Source organism: Lynx rufus, unplaced genomic scaffold (assembly GCF_022079265.1).
Source record: "Lynx rufus isolate CCGP_SWC_20201006 ecotype Redwood Valley unplaced genomic scaffold, mLynRuf1.p SCAF_5, whole genome shotgun sequence".
In the NCBI taxonomy this organism is placed as follows: domain Eukaryota; kingdom Metazoa; phylum Chordata; class Mammalia; order Carnivora; family Felidae; genus Lynx; species Lynx rufus.
In genome coordinates, this window is record NW_025814867.1 from 28,615,966 (window position 1) to 28,642,830 (window position 26,865).

Consider the following 26,865-nt stretch of genomic DNA (forward strand, 5'->3'; position numbering starts at 1 on the left):
GATGTTCTTTTGTGTAAATGGAAGAGTACATTCTAATGCATGAACTCTCTGACATCAGTGTTGGGAACTTCCTTTCTGCGCCTTAAATACGGTCCATACAGTTTTGATTTTATAAAGGCACCGTGTTACCTATGTAAGATGACATACCTACTTCAATGTGTTAATATTTTTTGTAACAGGAAGTAGCCAACAGCCTTGCTAAATTGAGTGTCCGTGCTCTGAGTCGCCTTGGAGGATACCTGCCTGAAGAACAAGCGACCCCAGAAAATCCAACCATAAGAAAAAGTTTAGCTGGCATGCTGACACCCTATGTTGCTAGAAAACTTGCTGTAGTTAGTGCTACTGAGGTATGTGCTTCAGAGATAGCCTGGGTTTTGATGAATATTGCAAGATCCTTTAAATGGGAGGGGAACACAGCAATGTTTATTGCTGTAGGAAACCTAAAAATTGAAACTGTTCACCTTTGTTCTCTCAGCCAGGAAATTCAGTTTATTGCGGATTGATGGTAACGGTTCTACAAGTCCACCCTTTCTGCAAGGGTAGATTAACTTCAGGTTTCTCTGCTCTGGAGCCCACCATAATTCTTCCCAACCTTGAGTCATGAAGAGACAGGACAAGGGCGTGAACTTGGAATGGTGTTTCACACTGGGCACAGAACTGGGAGTTAGGAGACCCAGAGTCTGGTTTTACAAGCTCTAACTTACTTACACTCAGAGTTGAAATCCTAAAAGCTAATACATACACATACATGGATTCATGACAAAAGTCAAGCATGACTTTGACAGCTCTCCCAACCTCTTTGGCCTCTTTGGCCTCTTTTGTGAGGATCATTGAGAAACAATCTAAGAATGTAGCATTAAAGAATTAAAGTATAAAAACCCACTGAGTAGGATACTATGAAACCTGAAAGGTATATTTAAAGACATTAAAACATGCTTAGGGGCACCTGGGTGGCTCAGCTGGTTGAGCGTCTGACTTCGGCTCTGGTCATGATCTCATTGTTTGTTAGTTCGTGCCCCACGTCAGGCTCTGTGCTGATAGCTTGGAGCCTGGAGCCTGCTTCGGATTCTGTGTCTCCTTCTCTCTCTACCCCTCCCCAACTTGTGCTCTGACTCTCTATGTGTCTCAAAAAATAAATAAATATAAAAAAAATTAAAAAAAAAGATGTTTAAAGTATTTTAAGTGAAAAGACTAAAAATCCCATTTTTGGTATTAAATGGGTGGATGTTAACTGTACTTCTCCCTGAATGGCTGAATTATAGTCTATTTTTATGTTTTCTCTGATGATCATCCAGTACTTTTGTAAGGGAAAAAGTCCTCAGTGTTCCAAATGTAAAGTATTCTTAGAATTTATTAAACATTTGTTTTTTAATTCAACCTGATTCTTTTTTTAGTGTAGACCATTGCTTTTCGGTGCCCTCTGAGCAAGAGGGAAGAGCTTTAGATACTGCTCCCGATGTTTGTACTTTCTCTATGCAAAGTATACATGATGCATTTTGCTGATTGAAAACATTCTTTTCAGAAATGCTGACAGGTTGTTGATAAACTGTCGGGTGGGGTGGTGGGGGGAGAAAAGTAGCATTTCAGAATCTTGGCCTAAACTCCATGTGGATTTTTCAAAATGCTTATTTTAAACTGCCATTTCTCAAAGTTTTATAATTTTCCTAAGAATGTATTTTTTCAATCATTTTATTTAACTAGTAGTTATAACGTTTTAAAAACATGTTAGATGGCTTTGTATAAGAGGAAGGTTATAGCCTGCTACTCTCCTCCTAGTATAGAGCTCTGTAAATGTAGAATTAAGAAGTTTGTATTAGAGAGTCTCAAGTCTTTCTATAACACTGCTAATCGAGGAGAGCTAAATAAACAGTGGGAAAGCACACTGGATGGCTAAGCAGTCAGAAGCTGTGTCTTCAAAACTGCTTCATGCAGCCTTGAGTCCGGGTTTCGCCAAGGAAATCTAAAGTGACTCTCTGCTCCTCAGTTTTATTTCCCTTCATAGCAGTATGCTTCAGAAAGACAGATTTTGTTTTCTGATTTGTTTATGTAAAGGCCGTATGGTATGATTCTTTTTAAGCTTATGTTTACTGTTTACTAAATGTTTCAACATAACTATCTCATGTAATTTTCACCATAGCAGAGCAGATGTTACGATGTGAAGTCATACCAACTCCAATTTGTGTCCTAGTTTCCCCACTTAAGGCCTGTGTGACCTGGGACAAATCCCTGGATTACTCTCAGCTTTGATTTTTCTCAGTTGCAAAATGGATGATATCAGCAAACTTGTTAGAATTATTGAGGTCCATTGTATCTAAGGCACTTGTTACAGTGCTTGGCATGTGATCAGCAGTTTCAGTAAATGATAAGTTGAATTATTTTTTTCCAAATGTTACAAAATAGTAATATTCTGTGCCCTAGATTCTGAAGATGCTTAACAGCAACACAGAGAGCCCCTATTTGATATGGAACAATTCTACAAGAGCAGAACTACTTGAGTTTCTTGAATCCCAACAAGAAAACATGATTAAAAAAGTATGTTATCGTTTCATAAATTTTTTGGGTAACTTTTATAAATATTCTCTGGAAACATAACTTAGTACTGGCAAAACAGAAACGTATTTATTGTGTCTCCATTTGGTGTTAATTAAGCCTATAGGTTTTTGCCATCTAATATGTGGTCCATGTAAGAACAGTGTTCTTGTATTTAATGATACATTTGTATTTGTGGTTGTTACTGTTTAGTTTACATGTAGCTGCTTCCCATTGTAACGAATTTTTCTACCTAAAAGCACTCTTCAGCCTCTTTTTTTTAGTATATCAGAGTTGCTTTCTGGTATCAGAATTGAATGATTTCTCTTGTCTTGCCATCTTCTGGTGGAGAATCTGTTAAGCTATGAAAAAACAAACAAAAAACCCCAAAAGCTTGTACTGTGCCCAATAAGGATAAGGCTTGTATAATCCACATACTAGATTGTTGAGACTTGATGAGTTAGCAGACACTTATGTTTGTGTGTTTAGAAGTTATTATGCAATAAACACCACTGTTATGTCCTGAACTATTTAACTCATTTCATGATAGTCACTCAGAACTCTACATAGATAGAAGTCTTGAAAATTGCAGAGCTGGGGAGAATAGATCTCACGTTTTTATTCATCTCTCCTTTTACCAGAAGGGACATAATAGCATCTTCTCTTTGTTTAATACTTCACAATTTATTGTATACTTTTACATATGATTTCAGTCCAACTTAAATTCTGTGTAATTTCAACTTGAATCTTCATTGGGACTGTTTCTCTCCCATTCCTCTTTTCTGTCTTTTTCCTTTTCCTTAAGTGGAAACTCTTCTGTTTGGCAATCTCTGTAACAGTACCCTGTCTTTTTTTTTATTCAGAGACTCTGTTTTCCAGCACTTTCATTCAGCGTGTTACTTTTTAAAGGCCAGTCCAAATGTGTTCATTTCTGAGCTCCATCACTCTATAGCTGACTAGGCCAAATGTCTGCTGAGTGGAATGAGAAGAACCAAGTGTCGTATACTTGCTTTATAAACACTAGCTCTAAGACGCTTCATTGGCTGACTTCTGTGATCTTTTGAAATCTTAAAATGGGTTATAGTATTAATCTTTGAACTGAAAAATAACATAACTCCATGCCTATTTCAGAGTTCATATTATTATAAACATTAATATTGTATTGAGTGCTATGATTGGTTTCCTACCCTGTTTTTCCTCTAGAAAAGGAATGGATCTTTTAAGCTATTTATCTGTTATTAAATTGAATAGGGTTAGATTTGTAAACCAGACAGTAATGATTTTGATTTACAACTAACAGCTTGTTTTCTTTTTTAAAAAGGGTGATTGTGACAAAACTTATGGATCAGAATTTGTCTATAGCGATCATGCCAAAGAACTTATTGTAGGGGAGATTTTTGTTAGGGTGTATAATGAAGTCCCTACTTTCCAACTAGAGGTAAGCTCTGTGCTTTTAGTTTCGTGTGATACCTTCAGTCATTTGTTATTGAAAGCTGCTAGTTTATTCACTTCTCGGTGTGGTATTCAGAAATAATAAATACCTGTCCCTTGCCTAATGCTTCATACTAACCTGGGTATGTGACGGGGTACCATTACAGGCCTCTTTATTTTGCGTGTTGAAGAATTTGATTTTGTGGATTCATGAATAAGAAGTTATTCCTCGCCCAGCTATTTTTTATATTTTATGCATAATGCTTCCCAGCTGTGTCATGTGCATATGCCTTCAACTTACTAGTCTTGCCTGGAAGTGCAAGGTCATTTACACATTCACTCCATCATCCACCAGATAGAAGTACTTCTCTGGCCAATTATTAGAGGACAATAAGGAAATACCCGTGGAAAGCAAAGAGATTTTTTAGAAAATGAGGTCAAACCATGTCATTTCTTGTGGTGATCCCTAATCACTTTGAGAAGCAAGTGAGTGTCACAATGACAGCACAAGTTACTTTCTTGGAAAGTGACAAGGAGGATTTTGTGGTTGGTTGCCATGTAAGGAGGGAAGAAGGGAGACTGTTTTAAAGTTTGTGCTTGGAAAAAAAAGGAATTTACTAAACCATAATATATATTATTTATCATGATAATATATATAAATAGCTGTTAAGCAGAATTAGTTCATTTATTTGTGAAGTCTCTTTGAAAACTGTCCCTTGAATTGATACTCTAAGTATATATTTTTTAAAATATAAAAATATAACCAAACTATAGAAGTTACATATTGTACTATCAATTACTTTGATTTGTAAAGGGAAGAGATACTCTAATTCAGAATTGTTATACTAAGGTCCTAATGGGAGTATATTAGATCTCTAATGTATTAGGACAGAAGTTAAAGGACACTTTTTTTTTTTTTAAGTTTGTTTATTTTGAGAAAAGAGTGTGCACACTGCAAGCGGGAGAGGAGCAGAGAGGGATGGAGAGAGAATCCCAAGCAGGCTCCTTGCTATCATTGCGGAGCCTGATGCGGGGCTTGATCTCATGAATTTTAAGATCATGACCTGAGCTGAAATCAGGAGTCAGATGCTTAACTGAAACACTTTCTAATGCAACTGGGTGTTGTCCCCACAACCCCCAATTCATAGATGTTCATGTGTATGTATAATTTAATCATTCCATAGCTTGAAGGTTTTGCCGGAGGGTGGGTGGGGGAAGGTGTTGCTCTGGAGTTTTTTAATGATTATTTCTGGGGGCACACATGTTTTGTAAACATTTCTCCACTCAATTTAGGTTCCAAAAGCATTTGCCGCAAGTCTTTTGGATTATATAGGCTCCCAGGCCCAGTACCTCCACACATTCATGGCTATCACACATGCTGCAAAAGTGGAGTCAGAGCAACACGGAGACCGCTTGCCAAGAGTGGAAATGGCTTTGGAGGCTCTGAGAAATGTCATAAAATATAATCCAGGTGTGTGACTGTACCCTTGATCAGTAAGATCCTTAAAATAGAAGGGCCCTAAAAATTCCCAATTTTATCGGAGAAACTCAAAGAAAATAATATACTTGGTTATAACGTTTACTTGGTATAACATAACAAGAATTGAGCTCATATTTTTACCTATAAACAGTAGGATGGAAAGAGAGGTCAAGGCATCATGTTTAGAAGTATTCATATCTCTAAGAGAAAATAAGTCTTAATGAGTTGAAAAGGTAGAATAACTTTGATGGTGTAAAATTTCACATTGATGACATAAGTTGACATATTAGTGCTTAAATTAGATTTATTAATTAGGTGATCTAATTTGCCTTCTCTGCTACCTGACACATAGTTTTGAGAAACTGACTGAAGCTTTTGGTATATAAAAATTGAAATAAAAAAGTGAGAGTTTTCATTTTTAAATGACCTTAAGAGGACATTTCCAAAAATGTCTTGCCTGACTCCAGGGAGATGCATGCGTGAAAATCTGAAAGTATCAAAGTTTTCTAACTTTGATAACAGATATGGAATATAAAACCTAAAACAATACAGATTCAACGTAAGTTACTTGAAGACCCCAAATCCTTTTTATTAATTTTTATTAACTTTCAGGTACTCTTTTGCTCTTTTCAGTATATATTGTGATGATATAGTGATTTGAAAATGAATTTAAAAGCAACCTATGAATGGAATATTTTCAGACTCTTTTAATTCAAGGAGTCTTAGTGAATTTTCTTCTGAAGTCTCAAAAAATTACAGATTACGCCATATGTGTTCTTACTACCATATAGTAAAAGGAAAAATACACTGAACAAAATTTTAATGTTTAATGTTTTCTGTTAACAACAAGATGGTAGTAAGTATATGGGGTTGGGGTTTGAGGTGGGTGAGAAATGAAAGAAATACCATTCAGTTTTATGTATTTTCGCAAGTAGTCCTTTGTATATGCATGCAGGTGTCTATGATGTAGTCCTCAACCAGCAGTTCCAATTCAGTCTAAAAACTAAAAGGCAAATGATGTCACATACTCCCAAAATATAATTAGGCAGAGGGGGTAGCTGTAAGATCTAGAGGTAAAGAGTAAAAATACCACCTTACACCCTTATTTTTAAACTTGTATTTGGAGTGTGTATTTGATACATTGTTTTTAGCCTGAGGGCTAGGGGTGTGGATGGAAATGAAAACAAAACAAACCTAAGAAATTCTGTCTTATTCTTTGCCTCTTAAGATTTACTTCTGTTTAGAGGAACTTCACTCACTTAATGATAGAAATGTTGAGGAAAGATGATCAGAGACTTAGAATTGCCAGTAAACAACAGTGTGTGTTGGTCTTCTGAAGGTCTGTCATTTAGAACATTGCTTAGAAATAAAAGATAAACATTTTTATTCTTATTCCCTAGGCTCTGAAAGTGAATGCATTGGGCACTTTAAGTTAATATTTTCTCTTCTCCGAGTCCATGGAGCTGGTCAAGTGCAGCAGTTGGCTTTAGAGGTAAAAGAATTTTATATTAAAGCATGTTGCCTTTCCTACCAGTACCGTATGTGGTTTAGGCCTTAATTAATCACCATCTGAATTTGGAAGTTTCCATGTGTGTTATGTTTTTATTTTTTCATTTTGCTTATTAAGCCAAGTAAATATGGTCTTAAAATTTGAATTAGCGTATTCATTTTGAAGAGCAAACTGCACAGTGTTACTCAAGGTGCTTCCCTGTGTGGTCATTGTCTGTCATGCATCAGAACTTGGGATGCATTGTATAGTGTCATGCAGTGTGGGTTAGGGATTGGGCTTTACTGGAGAAGCTTGGAAGACACAGATGACAAGAATAGGGGGTAGGGTTTCCTTGATCTCCCAGTGTCCCCAGAGACCAGGGCATATTGCTGGCTACACACTGTAGGTTTGTGTTCAGAGGACAGATTCCCCCCCCCCCCCCTCGCCCCTTCCCTTCAGTTGCTATCCCTTTTTGTGGATTAGTACAAAAGCAGCCTTTTCAGTGAGGGTTACAGACAGACAACTGGGGTGTTAACACTCTTTACAGGAGCTGGCTAGGAAAGCCAGTTGCCCAGAACCTATGAGCCTTGGAGGTCCAAGAGAACTTGGAAACCCCTCCTTTAGGAGATCAAAGCACTGGTCCCATGGGAAGCCTGGTGCAGCCTTTTCCTCTGGGAGAAGCAGGAAGTCCCTAGCTGTAGGGGGCTTATGGTCTAGGCAACCCAGAGTAAGCTCCCAGGATCATTTTGTAACACAACTTGTAAAGAACACTGCTGTAACAGGTTTATGAGCAGTTTCTAAATTATTTGTAAAACGTGTTCTTAGATTGCATTTTGGTTTAAAGATTTTTAATAAAATAATACAAGTTGAATTGGTCAAAAAATCTTAAGCATGTTCCTCTACTTAATTCCTCCATGTACCTTGTAACTTTTTAAATGAACATTATTAAATCTAAGATCTGTTGGTTGACCACATGGTTCAAGTGAAGCAAAATTGATCTTTACTATAGAAGTTAGACTTGAGAGTTCATCCTTTTTTTTTTTTATTTTTTTTAATGTTTATTTAGTGAGGATTGTTATCTTTCTAACCACTCCCCTCCCCAGTTTTGTGATTGGAAAACATTGCATGAACCAGTATAGCATCAAAGACTTCTTAATAACCTCAAGATTTTGAATTGGTGCTAAAATATTTCTTTTGTTCAATATTTATTTCTAAATTAATAGGAAGCTAAAGTACATAATATATATACGAGCATTAACATTTTAAGTTATTTCTCAAAAGATCAAAGTAATAAAGACATTCTTTTAAAATCAAACTGTTAAAAAATATTTTGCGGGTTACCTGGGTGGCTCAGTCGGTTAAGGCTCCGACTCTTGATTTCAGCTCAGCTCAGGTCATTTTCTCAGTTTGTGAGTTCAAGCCCTGCATTGGGCTTTGCACTGACATTGCAGAGCCTGCTTGGGATTCATTCCCTCTCTCTCTCTCTCTCTCTCTCTCTGCCCCTCCCCTGCTTGTGCTCTCTCTCTCTTCTTCAAAATAAATAACCAGGAAAAGAAAATTAACTATTTTGTCCTCTAAACATTTTTTTCACTTTTGTGAAGCCTCAAATTTATTTAGGTCTGACTTCATTTGATTTAGGTCCAAAATTATTTCCCAAACTCTTAATATCCTGTTGATTTAATTTTCAGGTTGTGAATATAGTGACATCTAACCAAGATTGTGTCAACAATATTGCTGAATCAATGGTTTTGTCCAATTTATTGGCTCTTCTACATTCATTGCCATCAAGTATGTATATATATTCATGAATGGAATTTTGAAAACCACAGCATGGCCAACCTGTAGAGGGAGCAGTTACATAGATAATATAAAACTTCTGACAAAACACAGCCATGTTTACTTTGGAATCTCTTAAGTGGTATTTTTTATATTAAAGTTGTCTTCCTAACTATGTTATACATAAATAATAAAACTGTTTTGTATTTTCCATTTTGAAAGTTGGAAGCGAGAGAGGTCAAAAAGTAAAGAAAAATAACTGGGTTTTTCAGTTTTCTGAGGATGATATATATGTAAGTAATTGAGAATTGACGCATGGTTTATAAAGAAACATCATAGGTCTTGGATGACAGGAAAAAAGTGCTTAAGATGAACATTACCTTGTTTTCAGCTTAGAGTTCAGTCCTGCATTCCTGTATGAGATTAGTTTTTAAAAATATACCTATCTTATTTCTTCAACACAGCCTGCACTAATATAGGCTCCTCTTAAATTGTGCCGTTGTCTAACATTGTGTGTATTTGTGCTTGAATCAACCTTGAGACTGCTTTTCAAAGACCATTGCACTATGACTCCAACATCACCACTAACAGAACATTACTCAGTTCTTTGCCAGCCTCTTGGAACCCATGTCACTCTTGGCTCATACCTGTCTTCCTCTGTGAGAGCAAGAACCTGTCTCATTCATTTAATGGATGCCTTGGTATCTTGCACACTTTAGGTGTTTCTTTTATGTTCAGTGACTTGAATGGAGTCGAATTTCGATTGAATAATTTTGTTTTAATAAGTGACATTTGAAATAGTTCTCTAAAATGACAGCTTTTGAAAGTCATTTGTAGGTTATTTGTAGTCGGTTTTTCTTTTTTTTATTGCTTTTTGACTCTAGGGGCTATTAGATTTCACTCTCTAGAGTCAAATAGCAATGATAGACAGGTGCCCAAAGGGGCGTAAAGAGCTGGCAAGGAGGGTGGAGGCTGCAAAGGGTGAGGCTGACACTGAAGCAACAATAAAAGCTGGTCACTGGGCTGGGCTGTGTTCACATACAGGAGAACAAACATTCAGAAGGGGGTTCCTAAGAGAAGCAACAATACATCATTGAAAATGCACCCCTGTTTAAACATAGTTTCAAAGGAAAACAAGTCTTTGGAGGGGACAGAGGGAGGCTAAGTAAACATTTCATGTATTTAAAGTCCCTTAGTAAACAGTGGAAGACAGATAATTAAGTCCAAAATAGAAATGACAGCAGAGTAGGCTGAGATTTCTAGGTGTCAGCTACTTTAACTGTAAGATTAAATGAGATAAAAATATAAAATTACACTTTCAAACTATGAATTCTGTAACAGTCTTTATTCATTGTAATTTTACATTGTGTGAAGTCGCTGATTATTGTGGAGCTTTAAGTATGATACCCTCTGTAGAACACTTGGGTCAGTGCCTGGCACAGAATTGATGCCCAGTAAAGGTCAGCTAATGTGATGATAATGCATTCCTTGAAATGTCTCTTACCCTGCAGGTCGTCAGCTTGTTCTGGAAACTCTTTATGCTTTGACCTCAAGTACAAAAATAATCAAAGAAGCAATGGCAAAAGGTACTGTATGAGGGCTTTCTCATCTAGTCCTGCTCAGTGATGATGAAGCTTATTTTGAACTGTTATGTGTAGTCTGATAAACTAGAAGAATGCTTTGGAGGGCTTACAATTAAAAAAAAAAAATCAAACTGCATTAAGTTGAAATGAAGTTGAAAATGAATTCAACTAATCAGACAAGTCCTATTCTTTATAGTATAAATGCTAATCCTTTTTTTTTCCTTCATAGGAGCTTTGATTTACTTATTAGATATGTTCTGCAATTCAACACATCCACAGGTTCGAGCCCAAACAGCAGAACTTTTTGCTAAAATGACCGCAGACAAACTAATAGGTCCAAAGGTGAGCACAAAATGGGTCTTTAGAAAGAAATTGATTGTTAAATCTGTTACGTTGATACCGATTTCATGAAGTTTACCAAAGTATGACGTTGAAGATGAGGATATGATTTGATATGAAAGTTGGAGGATTGGCATACTTGGAATTGTTGCTCTGTATTACTACTTTGAGAAGAGTTACAGTTGGAGAAGTCTGAATTGGAAATGAGAAGTCTTAAGAGTGTGTTGGATTATGGTGATAAACTGTTTAACTTCCTTGAAGATAAGATAATTAAGTTAGACTTTGACACTGTCAGGATTGGTCTGTGTAGCAGTAGCTAGTGAAGGGGAGATGGTGATCTGTGTTCTTACCCGCTCCACCACATCTGTGTTAGTAAGGATACACAGCCCTCGGGAAGTAAGTCCATACAGGCATGTGAGTGTAACAGCCTCTCCACTCTGCAGGGAGATCTTTTCATCCACAGTCTGGAGGTGACTAGATGATTTTTGGAATCATGGTCCAGTTTGTGGAGCAGGAACCTGTTAAAACAGTACTTCTAAATAGAATTTGTCCAGACATAGGTGTAGTCAGTCTTCTTCTATTATTAACTTAGTTTGAAAAGAAGTAGTGCTCACTGAAGCGTTGTCTGTGCCGGCCCATGAAGCAGCACCTCAGTGAAATGTGTCTTGAAATAAAGGCTCCTGAGCCCTCACTTCCGGAGTCTGATTTTGCATCAGTGAAGTAATCTGGATTTAGTGTGTGTGTGTGTGTGTGTGTGTGTGTGTGTGCGTGTGTGTGTGTGTGGGTGGGTGGTGTCTCCTCTCTAGATGTTGAGAATGTGTCACAGGGCCTGAAACAGCTTTACTTTGGGAATAAAGTTAATAGTCTGTCATCACAAGGGTTGATGAACTGAGGGGGATTACATTTGGATGTCTATTGAAAGGGCCCACAAAAGTATGAGTATTGATAGTTAATTTGTTTTGAGAGAGAAAGAGCATGCTCACGGGGGGAGGAGTGGAGGGAGAGAGAGAATCTTTTTTTAGTGTTTATTTACTTTTGAGAGAGGGCGCACAAGCAGGGGCAAGGAGGGGCAGAGAAAGAGGGAGACAGAGAATCCCAAGCAGGCTTCTTGCCATCAGCACAGAGCCCAATGTGGGGCTCAAACTCACAAACCAAACTGTGAGGTCATGACCTGAGCTGAAATCAAGAGTCGGACACTTAAATGACTGAGCCACCAAGGCACCCTCTTTTTAAATTAATTAATTAATTTTAAGATTTTATTTTTAAGTAATCTCTGTACCCAAGATGGGGCTTACCCTGAGATCAGTAGATGCATGCTCCACCTACTGAGCCAGCCAGGCGCCCCTAATACTTGAGCTTTCTTAAAGCTAGAGTTGTGTAGTACAGTGTTTTAGATAACATTTTAGGTGTTTAAAATAAATACTGAAGTTGACTTTGAGCTGTTCAGTATCTTTTGACCTTTGAAATACATGAGGGACAGGGGCGCCTGCGTGGCTTGATCCGTTGAACACCCAACTTTGGCTCAGGTCATGATCTCATAGTTCATGGGTTTGAGCCCTCACCTCTGTCTCTCTCAAAAATGAACAAACATTAAAAAAAAAAATTCAACTATATGAGGGACAAATTTTATCAAGTGAATATATTTATACTTAAACTTTTTGTATGGGAACAATACAAGTAACAGCTCCTTAATTGAATGATTTGCAGGAAGATATTTTAGAACTGGGGTCAGTAAATTTTTTTCCCTTTTGGTTAGCAGCTTTATTGAGATAGAATTGATATACCATACAGTTCACCCATGTAAAGTGTACAATTCAATGGTTGTATTATATTTACAGATTGGGTAACCACAGTCAGTTTTCATTAACCCAGGAAGAAAACCTGTTGCCTTTAGCAGTCACTCTTCCTAGCACCTGGCAACTGCTAACTTACATTCTAGATTTGTCTATTCTGAGCATTTGCATCTCATGTAAATGAAATCTGACAATATGTGTTCTTCCGTGACTGGGTTCTATCACTTAGCATGTTTTCAAATTTATAACATTATTGCAAGTATCAGTACTTTATTGCCAAATAATATTCCATCGTATAGGTATACCACTTTGCTTTTCCATGTATCAGTTGATAGACGTGAATTGTTCCTACCTTTTGGTTGTTCTGAATAATGTGACTGTGAACATTTGTGTAGGAGTGTTCATGTGGGTATGTATTTTTATGTCTCTGAGAGTGGAATTTGTGGATCAAAGGGTAACATTTATTTAATTTTTCGATGAATTGTCAAACTGTTTTCCAAAATGGCTGCACCATTTTACATTCCCACCAGCAGTTATGAGGGTTCTCATTTCTCTACATCTTATCTAACATTTGTTTTTAGATACCTTTTTTGATTACAGCCATCCTAGTGGGTGTGAAATGGTATGTCATGATTTTGATTTGCATTTCTCTGGTGACTAATGATGTTGAGTATCTTTTCATGTGCTTATTGGCTGTTTGTACATCTTTTTTAGAGAAATGTCTGTTGGTTCACATCTTTTGCTTATCCCTTAATTGGGTCATTTGTCTTTTTACTATTGAGTTATAATTGTTCTTTATATATTGTGGATGTAGTCCTTACCAGATATATGATATGCAAATATTCTCTCATTCCATGAATGTCATTCTGTTTTTCTTCATGGTGCCTTTTGTTGAAGTACAAAAGTTTTCAATTTTGGTAAAGTCCAGTCTCTCTCTTTTTTTTAAGTGTATTTATTTTGAGAGAGAAGAGGGTGTGTGAGCAAGTGGGAAAAGAGCAGAGACAGAGGGAGAGAGAAGAGAATCTCAAGGAGGCTCCGCGCTGCCAGCACAGAGCCTGACACAGGGCTCAAACTCACAAACCATGAATGAGATCATGACCTGAATGGAAATCAGGACTCAGTTGCTTAACCAGCTGAGCCATCCATGTGCCCCCTGTAGCTTGTGCTTTTGATCTTATATCTAAGAAATCATTGCCTATTCCAAAGTTATAAATATTTATGGCTGTGTTTCCTCCTACTAGAGTTTTATAGTTTTAGTTCTTGGATTTATATCCTAGATCCATTTGAATTAATTTTTGTACATGGTGTGAGGTAGGGGTGGGACCAGTAAACTTTTCTGTAAAGGACCACTTAAAAAATATTTTATCCTTTTTGGGTCATCCGATTTCTTTCACAAATACTCAGCTGTGCCCTTGTAACAGGAAAGCAGCCATAGATAGTAACTGTGTAAATGGTTGTGTCAGTGTTTCAGTAAACCTTTACATATAAAAACAGTGGCAGGCCAAATTTGGCTTTTGTGTGCCAACCCTAATTTGTGTGCCAAATAACTAAGTAACTTGGACATAACTTTGAAGGCTTATAGTCAAAGAATTTGCATTACGGAAATTGTTTTACTTACATGTTTAATATCAGTGAGTGGTTGCTTTCTAATTGAATTCTGTCATGATCAAGAAGAGTGAAATATGGCACAAAAACAGACACTCAGATCAATGGAACAGAATAGAGAACCCAGAAATGGACCCACAAACTTATGGCCAGTTAATCTTTGACAAAGCAGGAAAGAATATCCAATGCAATAAAGACAGTCTCTTCAGTCAATGGTGTTGGAAAAACTGCACAGTGACATGCAGAAGAATGAACCTGGACCACTTTTTTACACCATACACAAAAATAAACTCAAAATGCATGAAAGACCTAAACGTAAGACAGGAAGCCATCAAAATCCTCGAGGAGAAAGCAGGCAAAAACCTCTCTGACCTTGGCTGCAGCAGCTTCTTACTCAACACATCTCTGGAGGCAAGGGAAACCAAAGCAAAAATGAACTATTGGGACCTCATCAAAATAAAAATCTTCTGCACAGTGAAAGAAATAATCAGCAAAACTAAAAAGGCAACCGACGGAAGAAGAAGATATTTGCAAACAACATATCAGATAAAGGGTTAGTATCCAAAATCTATAAAGAACGTATCAAACTTAACACCCAAAAAACAGATAATCCAGTAAAGAAATGAGCAGAAGACATGAATAGACACTTTTCCAAAGAAGACATCCAGATGGCCAACAGACACATGAAACGATGCTCAATGTCACTCTTCATCAGGGAAATACAAACCAAAGCCACACTTACATACCACCTCACACTGGTCAGAGTGGCTAAAATGAACAAATCAGGAGACTATGTATGCTGGAGAGGATGTAGAGAAACGGGTACCCTCTTGCACTGCCGGTGGGATTGCAAACTGGTACAGCCACTCTGGAAAACAGCATGGAAGTTCTCAAAAAATTAAAAATAAAACTACTCTATGACCCAGCAATTGCACTACTAGGTATTTATCCAAGGGATACAGTTGTGCTGTTTTGAAGGAACTCATGCACTCCAGTATTTTATAGCAGCGCCATTGACAGTAGCCAAATTATTGAAAGAGCCCAGATGTCCAACGATGGATGAATAGATAAAGAAGGTGTGGTATGTATGTATAACGTGTGTGTGTGCGCGTGTATATATGTGTATATATATATATATATGTGCACACACACACAATGGAGTATGACTCGGCAATCAAAAAGAATGAAATCTTGCCTTGCAACTATGTGGATGGAACTGGAGGGTATTATGCTAAGCGAAATTAGTCAGAGAAAGACAAATAGCGTATAACTTCACTCATGAGGACTTTAAGGTACAAAACAGATGAACATAAGGGAAAGGAAGAAAAAGTCATATAAAAACGGGACAAAACATAAGAGACTCTTAAATGTAGAGAACAAACAGGGTTGCTATAGGGATTGTGGGAGGGGGGGATGGGCTAAATGGGTAAGGGGCGTTAAGGAATCTACTCTGGAATAATTCTTACACCATATGCTGACTAACTTGGTTGTAAATTATAAAAAAATAAATTATAGAAAGTAAAATAAATAAAAGACATTGAAGGACAATTAGTATCCTGCATTGCCAAGACATTTGGTTCTATAGATACTTCTTAAAATTTAGTAAGTTGAAAATCTACTTTTTATTTTTTTTTTAAAAATAAACTTATTCCTTAAAAAAAAAAAAGAAAAGTGAAATAATTCCTGGTGGATGTTCTCTAATATGTAACTGATAGTTTCCTTTAGTTCTTGGGTGCCTAGTAAGTTCAGAACTAAATTTGTAGTATAAATTTACTACACTGAATGTGTAGTATATCACTGTCAATTATAGAAAATTATTTTATTTCCTTTGTGGCTGGCTTTATATTAGTCTTCATTTAAATAAGTTTTTGACTCTCATGCCAGGGCCTGAGAATACAAGCAATGAATGAGACAGACCAGGTCAGGGAAACTTTCCAGAGGATGAGTTTGAGCACAGGCTTGAGTGATATAAAGGAGAGAAAACCAAGTGAAGACCTCAGCAGAAAACTTCCCAACCTTCCTTTTCCCTCTATTATAATGCCTCAGTGTAATTTTCAGTTTGTGTGTGTGTGTGTGTGTTTTGGATGTATTATTTTTACTGCTTTTTTTAACGTAATCACTACACCCAATGTGAGACTCGAACTTATGACCCTGAGATCAACAGGTGCATGCTCTATGAACTGAGCCAGCCAGGCACCCCTGTATTATTTTTAAAGCTGCATTTTAAGTCCTTTTCGGAAAAAAGGCACAGTATAATATAAAAACATAGTATATAGCAAAATAAATACACTAAAAAAGACTTGAAAGACACAAAGGCCACTTTGTGAGAAAAATGTGTTTGCAAAGGCAGGGAGCATGGGGCAGGGTTGGGGGGACAGGCCTGGAATACCAGAATAAGGGTATTCTGGGAAGAAGGAACAGTATGTACAAGGCATAATCCAGCAAGGTGTGCCCTAGACACTACATGCGTCAGCAGTATTGAATTTCTTCAGGTATCTCAAATGTGAGACCGAGATGAGTGAAACTGGATAGGTAAGTAGGAAGTCTTGTTAAAGTTACCCTTGCATAAACTAGGGTGGATCCCTTCTCCCACTCTAGAACTTTGGATAATAGTTACGGCTCAGATCAGCCACACCACAAAATACAACAGTTATCACATCCTAGAGAAATACAGAACACACCCAACACCAGTAGATCTCTTTTCTCTCTCAACTCCCCTGCTGTAGGTCCGCATTACGCTAATGAAATTTCTACCAAGCGTTTTCATGGATGCCATGAGAGACAACCCTGAAGCTGCTGTACATATTTTTGAAGGAACTCATGAAAATCCTGAGTTAATTTGGAATGATAGCTCCAGAGATAAAGTGTCTACAACAGTTAGAGAAATGATGCTAGAGTAAGTAACGCCTTCAGGTAAATCGCCAAAAAGGACAAATGTTTCCTATTTGTCCATCACCTCTCTAATATTTATTCTAACAATTGATGAATGTGCATTTTGTGACTGAAGTTTGATATTCTACCCTCTCACTTTTTTTTTTCCCCAAGGCACTTTAAAAATCAGCGAGATAACCCTGATGTAAATTGGAAGGTAAAATATACTTTTATTCAGAGGAAGGAATTCTACATTTTATTGTATTTTTAGTTTGCTGTTTGCTGTTGTTTTTTAATTCCTACTGCGTCAGTTTGATAACTGTTAGACACTTTGTCATTAAGACACTTAAGAATTCCCCTGGGAAGTCACGTTTTAAATTTAGGAATATTCACTTTTTAAGTAAGTAATCAAAGTACCTTTTTTGAAATTTATTAAGGGATTATATAAAAGTATATAATTTGATTATATTAATGACTATTTAATGGGATTTGCATTTTTTTGTGTCATGTGTGACTAAGGTGACTTGATTATGATTCTTTCTTTCTTTAAAGTTGCCTGAAGATTTTGCTGTGGTGTTTGGAGAAGCAGAGGGTGAACTTGCTGTTGGAGGAGTTTTCTTGAGAATCTTTATTGCACAGCCAGCGTGGGTTCTAAGAAAGCCTAGAGAATTCCTTATTGCACTATTAGAAAAATTAACTGAGCTCCTGGAGAAGAACAATCCTCATGTAAGCTTCAGCCATCAGCAAAACATTTCCAGTAGTTTGCTAAATATACTGATGGGGTTTCTGTTAAAACACCATCCTCATGGCCCATACATTAAGAACTGGTTACTTTTTTCAATACAGCAGCCAGGTTCAAATTCAGATATGCCCATTCATCTTATTTTTGGAGCATGTTCAAAAGTGAACATGGTTATTTCTGAACCAAAGTTGGAGATGTCTATATTGACAAATTGCTATCTCTGGCAAGTATAGAGGCTCTAAAAGAAAGTATCTGCAACTTCATCTCCAATGGTTATATTATAGTTTAAGGAAAAACACAAACATTCGGTGCTCCCCTAGAAGTGTGTCCTGCTAGTGTACTTCACTCAGCTTTCCATATGTGACCCTTGTGAAAGACATTGATAGGAGAGTGATAGGAGAGTGAACCTAGTATCTGTGTTCAAAGGCAGAGGCTACAAGGTAAGCAGGAGTGAGAAAGTACCCTTATACTATATAAGGTTTTGTTATTTAAACCTTTAGAGTAAAAATAATTGAGGTACGTGACTGTTGGCTGTATTAAACAGGCTGATTATGGAACAAGGTGATAAAGAGCCCAAGCTGTGTTATTAGATGGTCCTGGATCCCAGTACCAGCTTCACCACTGACTGGCTCTGTAACCTTGAACAGTACTTCGTGGTCTGCCTCATTTATGGAAGGATCACGACACCTGTCCCTAAGGCTGAGGTTTTAGTGAGTTTTGACATGGAGAGTACTTAGAATAATGTCTGGCACATGTCAAGTACCTAGAAATTACTAGTTACTATCATTAGCTTAGCACAACTTAAAAAAAAAGTATTATTATTTTGCCAAATATTTACGTACATAACTTTTCAGTCTCATTTTCTGTTTACTAGGATTTTTGCTACATAAATAGATTCCTAAAAAAAAAAATCTTCAAAAAGCAGAAACTTAGGGGAAAACACAGCATTTTCCTCCCCTATCACCTTGGCTTTGGGGCCCATCCCAATTTCCATGTTTGTTCCAGATGCTGTGGGTGTACACGTCTGATAAAATGGGATAAGTTACAGGTTTTTTGCAATCCACAATAGATAGGGGCACTTGTACCCCAATGTTCATAGCAGCACTCTCAACAATAGCCAAATTATGGAAAGAGCCTAAATGTCCATCAACTGATGAATGGATAAAGAAATTGTGGTTTATATACACAATGGAGTACTACGTGGCAATGAGAAAGAATATGGCCTTTTGTAGCAACGTGGATGGAACTGGAGAGTGTGATGCTAAGTGAAATAAGCCATACAGAGAAAGACAGATACCATATGTTTTCGCTCTTATGTGGATCCTGAGAAACTTAACAGGAACCCATGGGGGAGGGGAAGGAAAAAAAAAAAAAAAGAGGTTAGAGTGGGAGAGAGCCAAAGCATAAGAGACTGTTAAAAACTGAGAACAAACTGAGGGTTGATGGGGGGTGGGAGGGAGGGGAGGGTGGGTGATGGGTATTGAGGAGGGCACCTTTTGGGATGAGCACTGGGTGTTGTATGGAAACCAATTTGTCAATAAATTTCATATATATAAAAAAAAAAAAAAAGTGCATTATGGCAGCCAAACCGGTTCAATAGGATTTTTTTTCAATAGAATTTTTAATAGAACTAGGATACCCATTTCATGACTTCTGCATTCTCATGAACTATTGATGTTCCCTGATACTGACATTTTTATAACACTGACTAAAACTTTCTGGTAATAACTTTTGGGAGATTCTCTCTTAAACCTGCAACAGAAATGAGATGTGACCTGGCCCAGTGAAAGACTGCTTAGATTAATTAAGAGATCACATTCTTGGGTCGCCTGGGTGGCTCAGTCAGTTAAGCATCTGACTTCAGCTCAGGTCATGATCTCACGGTTTGTGGGTTTGAGCCCTGTGTGGGGTTCTGTCCTGACAGCTCGGAGACTGGAGGTTGCTTTAGATTCTGTGTCTCCCTCTCTCTCTGTCTGCCCCTCTCCTGCACGCGCGCTCGCTCTCTCTCTCTCTCTCTCAAAAATAAATAAACATTAAAAAAAGATCACATTCTTAAAGTCCTTTGACTTTGAATTCATGCCTTTTTTCAAGATGGGAAGATAGTTGTTTTCTTAGGATTTGTGAATCAGTTTTAAAAAATCAGCACGTAGAACTTGTAGATCTCTAGGGTAGAACACCAAATAGTTTCCAAGGATGTTTAGGACTTAACTTTGTCAGTATTTTATAGTTTGTTTCTTTGTTTTATACCCTCTAGGGAGAAACTTTGGAAACTTTGACAATGGCAACAGTATGTCTCTTCAGTGCACAGCCTCAGCTGGCTGACCAGGTCCCACCATTGGGCCACCTCCCCAAAGTGATCCAGGCAATGAATCATAGGAACAATGCCATTCCTAAGAGTGCCATCCGCATTATCCATGCCCTGTCTGAAAATGAGGTAGTGATAAATCCAGTTAGTAGCTTATAAATTTGGAATTTATTTATGTTTCCTCTTTGTGATTAATATACATTGCAGTACACATCCGCTTCCTACCATGTGCCTTTCTGCATGTGAACCAGTGGTATTGTAGCAACTCTTAAACTAGTTTAAATGATGTAATTAACAGGAGACTGAATTTGAATTCATTATTAAACTTGAGCTGAATGTAGGTTTTTCATATATTTTATTATTGTATTTACTGTGTTTATTGTATTTACTTCTTTTTTCGGACACTTAGCTGTGTGTTCGAGCCATGGCATCTTTGGACACCATTGGCCCACTGATGAATGGGATGAAAAAACGACCAGATACTGTTGGTTTAGCCTGTGAAGCAATTAATCGAATGTTTCAGAAGGAGCAGAATGAATTAGTAGCACAAGTAAGTGACTTTCTAGATTCAGTACTATTTCAGGAAAACAAACATACCAGGCAAATAGATTTTCACTTGTTTAGCACTGATTTGGTTTCTCTGACATAGGTTTGGTAAAGAGATCATTTGTGGGTTAATGCATGCATGATTTTATATTTTATATACAAACAGGCACATGCCTATATATATATGCATGCATGCATACACACACACACACACACACAGTGAGAAAGGTGGGCCAGCTGTCAGGAATCTTAACCAACTTCAGAGTACTTTTGTGATATTTAAGTTTTGAATTTTGGTTTTCTGCTAAGCATTTATTCTTAGCTTGCTTTGTCAAATTTGTTTCATTATCTTTGTAAAGATTCACTTTGTTTAGTGGTTCCTTGATTCTGAAGTCATGTTTAAGAACATGCCAAGATTTCTACTGTTTTTTTTTTTGTTTTTTTTTTTTTTTTCTCAGAGACTACCCACCTAATGAAAATAAGACTTGGTGGGTACGAATGTAGTGTAGACAGACACTGAAGGAACAAAAACTATCACAAAAGTGATCTTCCTAAAATATAACTCTAACTGGGTTACTGTTCATTTTAAAAACCCTTCGTTGGTTTCCCATTACCACCAGATAACAAAGTGACAGCTGACACCCTTAGCCTCAGTACAAGGCCGTGCATTTTTGTATCTGGTCCTCCTATTCTCCCAGCCCCTTTTCCTCCCCCGTCTCCTATTCCCATCCCTCATTTAGGCAGTTCAGAAGTACTGGGTACATCTCAAGGAGGTATTTGGATGCCCTGAAGTTCAGACTTATAATTGGCTGGGGAGAGGAGTTGTATTAGAAACAGCTTGAGCTAGTGCTACCACTTGATGGCTCTGTGACCTCAGGCATGACTCACAAACTTCCATTCAGATTCTTCATCTGGGAAGTAAAATTCTAACTCCCTCACAGGGTTGTTAGGAGAACGGTATCTATAAAGGGAGGTATACTCACTGAATGTTAGTTACTTCCATCTCTTCCCTCTGAGTTTTAGCGTGGGTATTGAAAATTGTGTGATACCAGAATGTTAACTAGCCTTTTTAAGACTGACAGGAAATGTATGGTAAATGCAAAAGTTGATGTTTTAAAAAAATGTGAAAAAAATATTAAGATACTTTAAATTTTGTGCCCATTACTATAGTATCATAGAAGAGACAGCCTAGTATAGTGGCTAAAAGCTCATGTTCTGCACTTTGTAGTTCCAGATAGAGATTGCATTGCTGCCTGTTACCTGTCAACAGGTTTCACCCTCTGTGCATTGATTTTTCCATCAGTAATAATAGTAGTGCCTATGTCATTACATGTTGTGATGTGTAATGACAACAACTAGATGTTTCTAGTCTGTAACATTTAGAACAGTTGATGGCATGAAATAAAATCTCCTTAAATAAGAGTGTCATTGGGGCACCTGGGTGGCTCAGTCGGTTGAGCATCTGACTTCGGCTCATGTCATGATCTCGCGTCTGTGAGTTCGAACCCCACGTCAGGCTCTGTGCTGACAGCTCAGAGCCTGGAGCCTGCTTGGGATTCTGAGTCTCCCTCTGTCTCTGCCCCTCCCCTCCTCATGCTCTGTCTCTCTCTCTCTGTCAAAAATAAATAAACATTAAAAAAAAAAGTTAAAAAAGAAAGTGTCATTATTATTAGATCTGTAAAAGAAATCTTCATCTATGTTAAAATGAAAGACAGGAGGTTGTCTTCCAGGTATGGTTCTGGGAGTGAAATTGTTTCTTCAGTGTATGGTTTACATTTTTTTCGGCATGTTTATGGTATGCTTTATATTTTCTTCTAGGCCCTGAAAGTAGATCTGGTCCCATACCTCTTAAAATTACTCGAAGGCATTGGTCTTGAAAATCTTGACAGCCCAGCAGCCACTAAAGCTCAGATTGTTAAAGCTCTCAAGGCCATGACTCGAAGCCTGCAGCATGGAGAACAGGTGAGTCTACACAGGGGTGACTTTGATTTGCTGGCTATGACAGGGTATTCTCCAAACCAAGGGTCTTGGCCATGGGTGATCTCTGCACCTCTCCTCATAGACTCAAGTAGTGACTTGGGGGGATTCTTTTTTTGAATGCTGATGGTATGTCATACATTTCAGGAAGAAAAATGCTGAAATTCTTAAGCATAGAAGAATATTCAATGAGCATTTAAAGCTGGTTAAGGTTAATGTTCAGTTCTAGCATGTGTTGCTGGATAGTGATAACCACATTTATTAACAATCCCATTATGCCATTTTGGAACATTGTTTTAGTTTTATCACCTTTATTTATTAACACTTAACAATGTGTGTCAGCTACATACGTATGCTGATTTCAAGACAGCCCAGTAATTCAATTTTCCTCTTTGGTTTTATTCTTGTTGCTTCTGAGGAGTTCCTCATTCATTGTTACTGTCCAGCATTATCTAATGCTCTCTTGCTCTGTGTTTATTTAATTAAGGTGAAATTTACACAACATAAAATTAACCATTTTAAAGTGAACGATTAATTTGTGTTTAGTATATTAACAATGTCGTGCAACCACCACCTTATCTGTTCCAAAACATTTTTATCACCCCAGAAGAAACCTCTGTACCCATTAATCAATTACTTCCCATTTGTCCCTTTCCTCAGCCTCTGGCAGCCACCACTTTGTTGTCTGTGAATTCACTTATTCTGAATATTTCATATAAATGGAATCATACAATACATGACCTTTTGTGTCTGGCTTCTGTCACTTAGCATGTTTTCGAGGTTCATCATGTTAGAGCATGTATCAGTGCTTCATTCCTTTTTATGGCTGAAGTATTCCTGTATGTATATGCCACAATTTATATATTCATTCAGTGATAGACACTTGGAGTGTTACTACCTACTCATGTTCGTTCATAGGTTTAAATTGACTTAAAGTTTTCTTTTAGTGATTCCATTGTCTTTGTGTAAAGTCTAACTAAAGAAACATTTTTATGCCATTGCCCATTCTATGAGTACCACCATTTGAACAATTTAATATTATTGAGATTTGAAGTATTGAGGATTATTGAGGATATTTGAAGCATTTGGGGGCTTTTCTGTGGGTGTTCTGAACTTGCCAAGCAGAGGTACTCTAGGCAGGCAGTTGTCTTATCCTCAACCTGCTTCAGGATTCCTCTTGATGAAATTAGGCAAGTAACCCTGACATCCATCTTCCGATTTCAAGGGGAGGAAACAGGTGTGATAGTTTCCAAACTAGCAGATCCCCCACCACCTTCACAAGTAATTACTTCCAGTAGTGATTCCAAGGTTACAACAGGGAGCCTCCTGGGCTTGTGTGGCCCCACATGTATCTTTAATGCCTGCCACCAAATTATCTGGCAGTGTCTTCCCCTGCTAGACTAGACTGTGAGCGCTTCAGAGACAGAGACCATCTCACATCTTTGTGTCCCATTATGCCTCCACATGAGGTACCCAGTCAATATTTGATCTGAATGTTGATATGTGAAAGCCTCTAAGTTGGAATTTCCTAAACTTTTTTAAATCTGTATCACACAAAAATGTCTTTGGTCTTAGTCCAGTATACTTTACCCACACGTTATTTGTACTTACATGTGTATACATCAAATATGAGTGTTTACCCATTTTACATGTGAATTCTGATGCTTTTTATATTAACCTATTTCCTCAGGCATGCTGATTAAACCCTCTTCATCGATTTTGTAAACTTCTAATAGGTCACAACCCATAATTTTTTAAAATTTATTTTATTTTTTTAAAGTTTATTTTGAGAGGAGAGTGCACATGCACAAGTTGGGTAGGGGCAGAGAGAGAGGGAAGGAGAACTACAAGCGGGCTCCACAGTGTTAGCACAGAGCCCAGCGCAGAGCTCGAACTCAGAAACTGCAATATCATGACCCAAGCCAAAATCAAGAGTCAGTCGCTCAACCGACTAAGCCACCTAGGCGCCCCAAGACTGCTTTAAGTTTTAGCTTGAGTTTATAGCATCTTCTCCCTAGACCCCTTCCTTGGAAATAACTTCATGAGGTCATGCCACACTGTCAGCCAGTTGTTACTATCACAAGAAAATCTTTCTGCCCAAATAACAAGCCAGTAAATTATAAGTTCAAATAATAGTGTCCAATTTTAAAAGGAAGCCTGACTTAGAGCCTTCTTCGGATCTGGTTTCATGAGATGTCTCTGTCCCTGTGCCTGGCATAGAGCATTTAAGGAATGCTAGGTCTTGCTCCGTCTTTGGATCTTTCCTCGGCTGACTTTGCTTTTGTCTTGGAAGTTTGCTTTTTCTCTTTGGTTCTTCTTCCAACACCCAGTCCTCAGTAATGAGGCTAACTTAAATTCATTATGTTCAAAGAGTTTGTTTTACTTCCCTAGGTGAATGAAATCTTGTCTCGTTCTTCAGTCTGGAGTGCCTTCAAAGATCAGAAACACGATTTGTTTATTTCTGAGTCACAAACAGCAGGATACCTCACAGGTAATCCACACCTAATTGGTTACTCTGAAACATATGGCAGAAGCCACCTTCCTGTTGCCCTGATTAAACTGAAATAGCATTTACAGTGTCTTCCTAGGCTACTAGCCACCTGTCTTGGAGGTTCTGTGAGCATGTGGTGGACCTCTGGGGTTAGCCCTGGGCAAACGTCAACTGCTAATGTGTTGAATGTGTGCTGACTGAAACGTGAACTTTGCTCGGTTTTGACCCAATGAATTGATGGTGTCATAGGTTATATTTGGAGCATGACTGTTGAAATGTTTATCTTGAACGTGTAAAAAGATTAGAGAAATACCTATTCAGAAATATCAGTATTAGAAACATGATAGCAAATGATATTTTCCATTTCTGTCAAAATAACAGATTGGAACTCCAAATAGGTACATTCATCTGTGAAATATTTTTCTTCTAAGTTTCCAGTAATTAATCTGTAGTTTTATAAAACATATACAATTTGTCCTTTTGTAGGAAGAAGTATGTACCATAAAGGGAAAGGACATTTTAGTGTCTAGGGTTCAAAAGATAGTATGTTTTTGAAGCTCAGGACATGTGTCCATTTGACACACTAATTACATAATAATTTTCCAATATTTTCATATTGGCTTCTATTTAAAAAGAAAGTCTTACCATTCTTTTGGTATATCTGAAGATGAAATATAGTCTCTGGTATAAAAGTTTTCAGTTTGAAATTAACCTTAAGAATAACAGGTGGTTTTTGCCATCTGCCTGAGTATGGTATATATGTAAACAAAAATCAGCTCTGCATCCTCTTACCAGAGCTGATGTAGGTAAATTGAGAGAAAAAAATAGTACCCACTGGATTTTATGCCAGTGTAACTTTTTGAGTAATCCCGATTGCTGGTGTAGAAGTTTATAAATCATGAAGACTAAAGTTTGTACTTTAGTATAACTTTAAAACTAAAGTTTATAAATCTTGAGTACTTAAAAATGGGGACTTCAGAGAATATTTTGCCTGGTTTTAATTTTAGTCTGTTGTGGCACTACTGCTTGCTTCCTCACTGTGACCATTTAATATTAATCCACTAAAATTTATAAGCAGAGCCCTAACATTTGTTTTTTTTTTTTTTAACTGTTTTCATTTTTTTAAATTTACATCCAAATTAGCATACAGCAGAGCCCTAACATTTGTAAACACACGGTGCTTTGATTGCCCATCCCTGCATGTACATTAAGAGCAGTGTCCTACGGTTCCCTTCTAACTTTCCCATGTGCCTGTCCTGTGATTTCTATGGAAAGAAATACCTAGAAAATGGTCTTTGGCTATCTCGTATCTCTCTTTGAAATTTGAGGTGAAGCAGTAGCTTCTAAATAAGAGTATGTTCTATAATAGGCATACTAAAAACTTCTTTAGACTCGTTTTCCAGAAGTTGATGTAATGCCACCTTTTTGTGGCATTACGTTAATTACCTTGTGTAAGGATGTTGTGACTGGGAAATCTGCCTTATTTTTTTTCCAGCTAAGAATAGCTACTTACTTAAAAGTTTGGCCTTGAAGAATAGAAAGATGTAGATTATAAGCTTTTCTACAGGGACACCTTTCTAATTTGTTGTGTTCTGCATTGTGCTTAGTGTTCATTGACTTGATGCAATAGAAGACTTTAGATGGTCCTTGACTTAGTAATGGGATGTGGGTCACAAAGTCTGTGGTTAGAATACAGAAGAGATAGGGATTTATCTTTAGAGACTAATTTCCTTCAGAAATCTTTAGGTCCTCACCCCATCCATATTTGCTAATAACTATAGAAAAATGTACAGGGATTTGAAGGGTTCCTGTCTGTGCCTTTCCTTTTACTTGGATCCCTGGGGTAGCTTCTGAAGGAGTTGTGAGAAGCAGCTGTGATGAGCTGTAGGGGATGGAAGAGGGTCGGGG

At 37.5% G+C, this 26,865-nt stretch overlaps 1 protein-coding gene across 1 annotated transcript in view; it reads left to right on the forward strand.

The window, feature by feature from the left end:
• DNAJC13 (DnaJ heat shock protein family (Hsp40) member C13) overlaps nt 1-26,865 on the forward strand; it is a 125,426-nt gene that overhangs the window by 93,658 nt on the left and 4,903 nt on the right. The window contains exons 41-55 of the mRNA XM_047099768.1: nt 180-347; nt 2,419-2,532; nt 3,851-3,967; nt 5,254-5,431; nt 6,841-6,932; nt 8,618-8,717; nt 10,217-10,291; nt 10,518-10,630; nt 16,752-16,921; nt 17,071-17,113; nt 17,449-17,622; nt 19,893-20,072; nt 20,353-20,493; nt 22,308-22,451; nt 24,858-24,957. Coding sequence (XP_046955724.1) covers nt 180-347; nt 2,419-2,532; nt 3,851-3,967; nt 5,254-5,431; nt 6,841-6,932; nt 8,618-8,717; nt 10,217-10,291; nt 10,518-10,630; nt 16,752-16,921; nt 17,071-17,113; nt 17,449-17,622; nt 19,893-20,072; nt 20,353-20,493; nt 22,308-22,451; nt 24,858-24,957 — 1,909 coding nt within the window. The remainder of the gene's footprint in view (nt 1-179; nt 348-2,418; nt 2,533-3,850; nt 3,968-5,253; nt 5,432-6,840; nt 6,933-8,617; nt 8,718-10,216; nt 10,292-10,517; nt 10,631-16,751; nt 16,922-17,070; nt 17,114-17,448; nt 17,623-19,892; nt 20,073-20,352; nt 20,494-22,307; nt 22,452-24,857; nt 24,958-26,865) is intronic.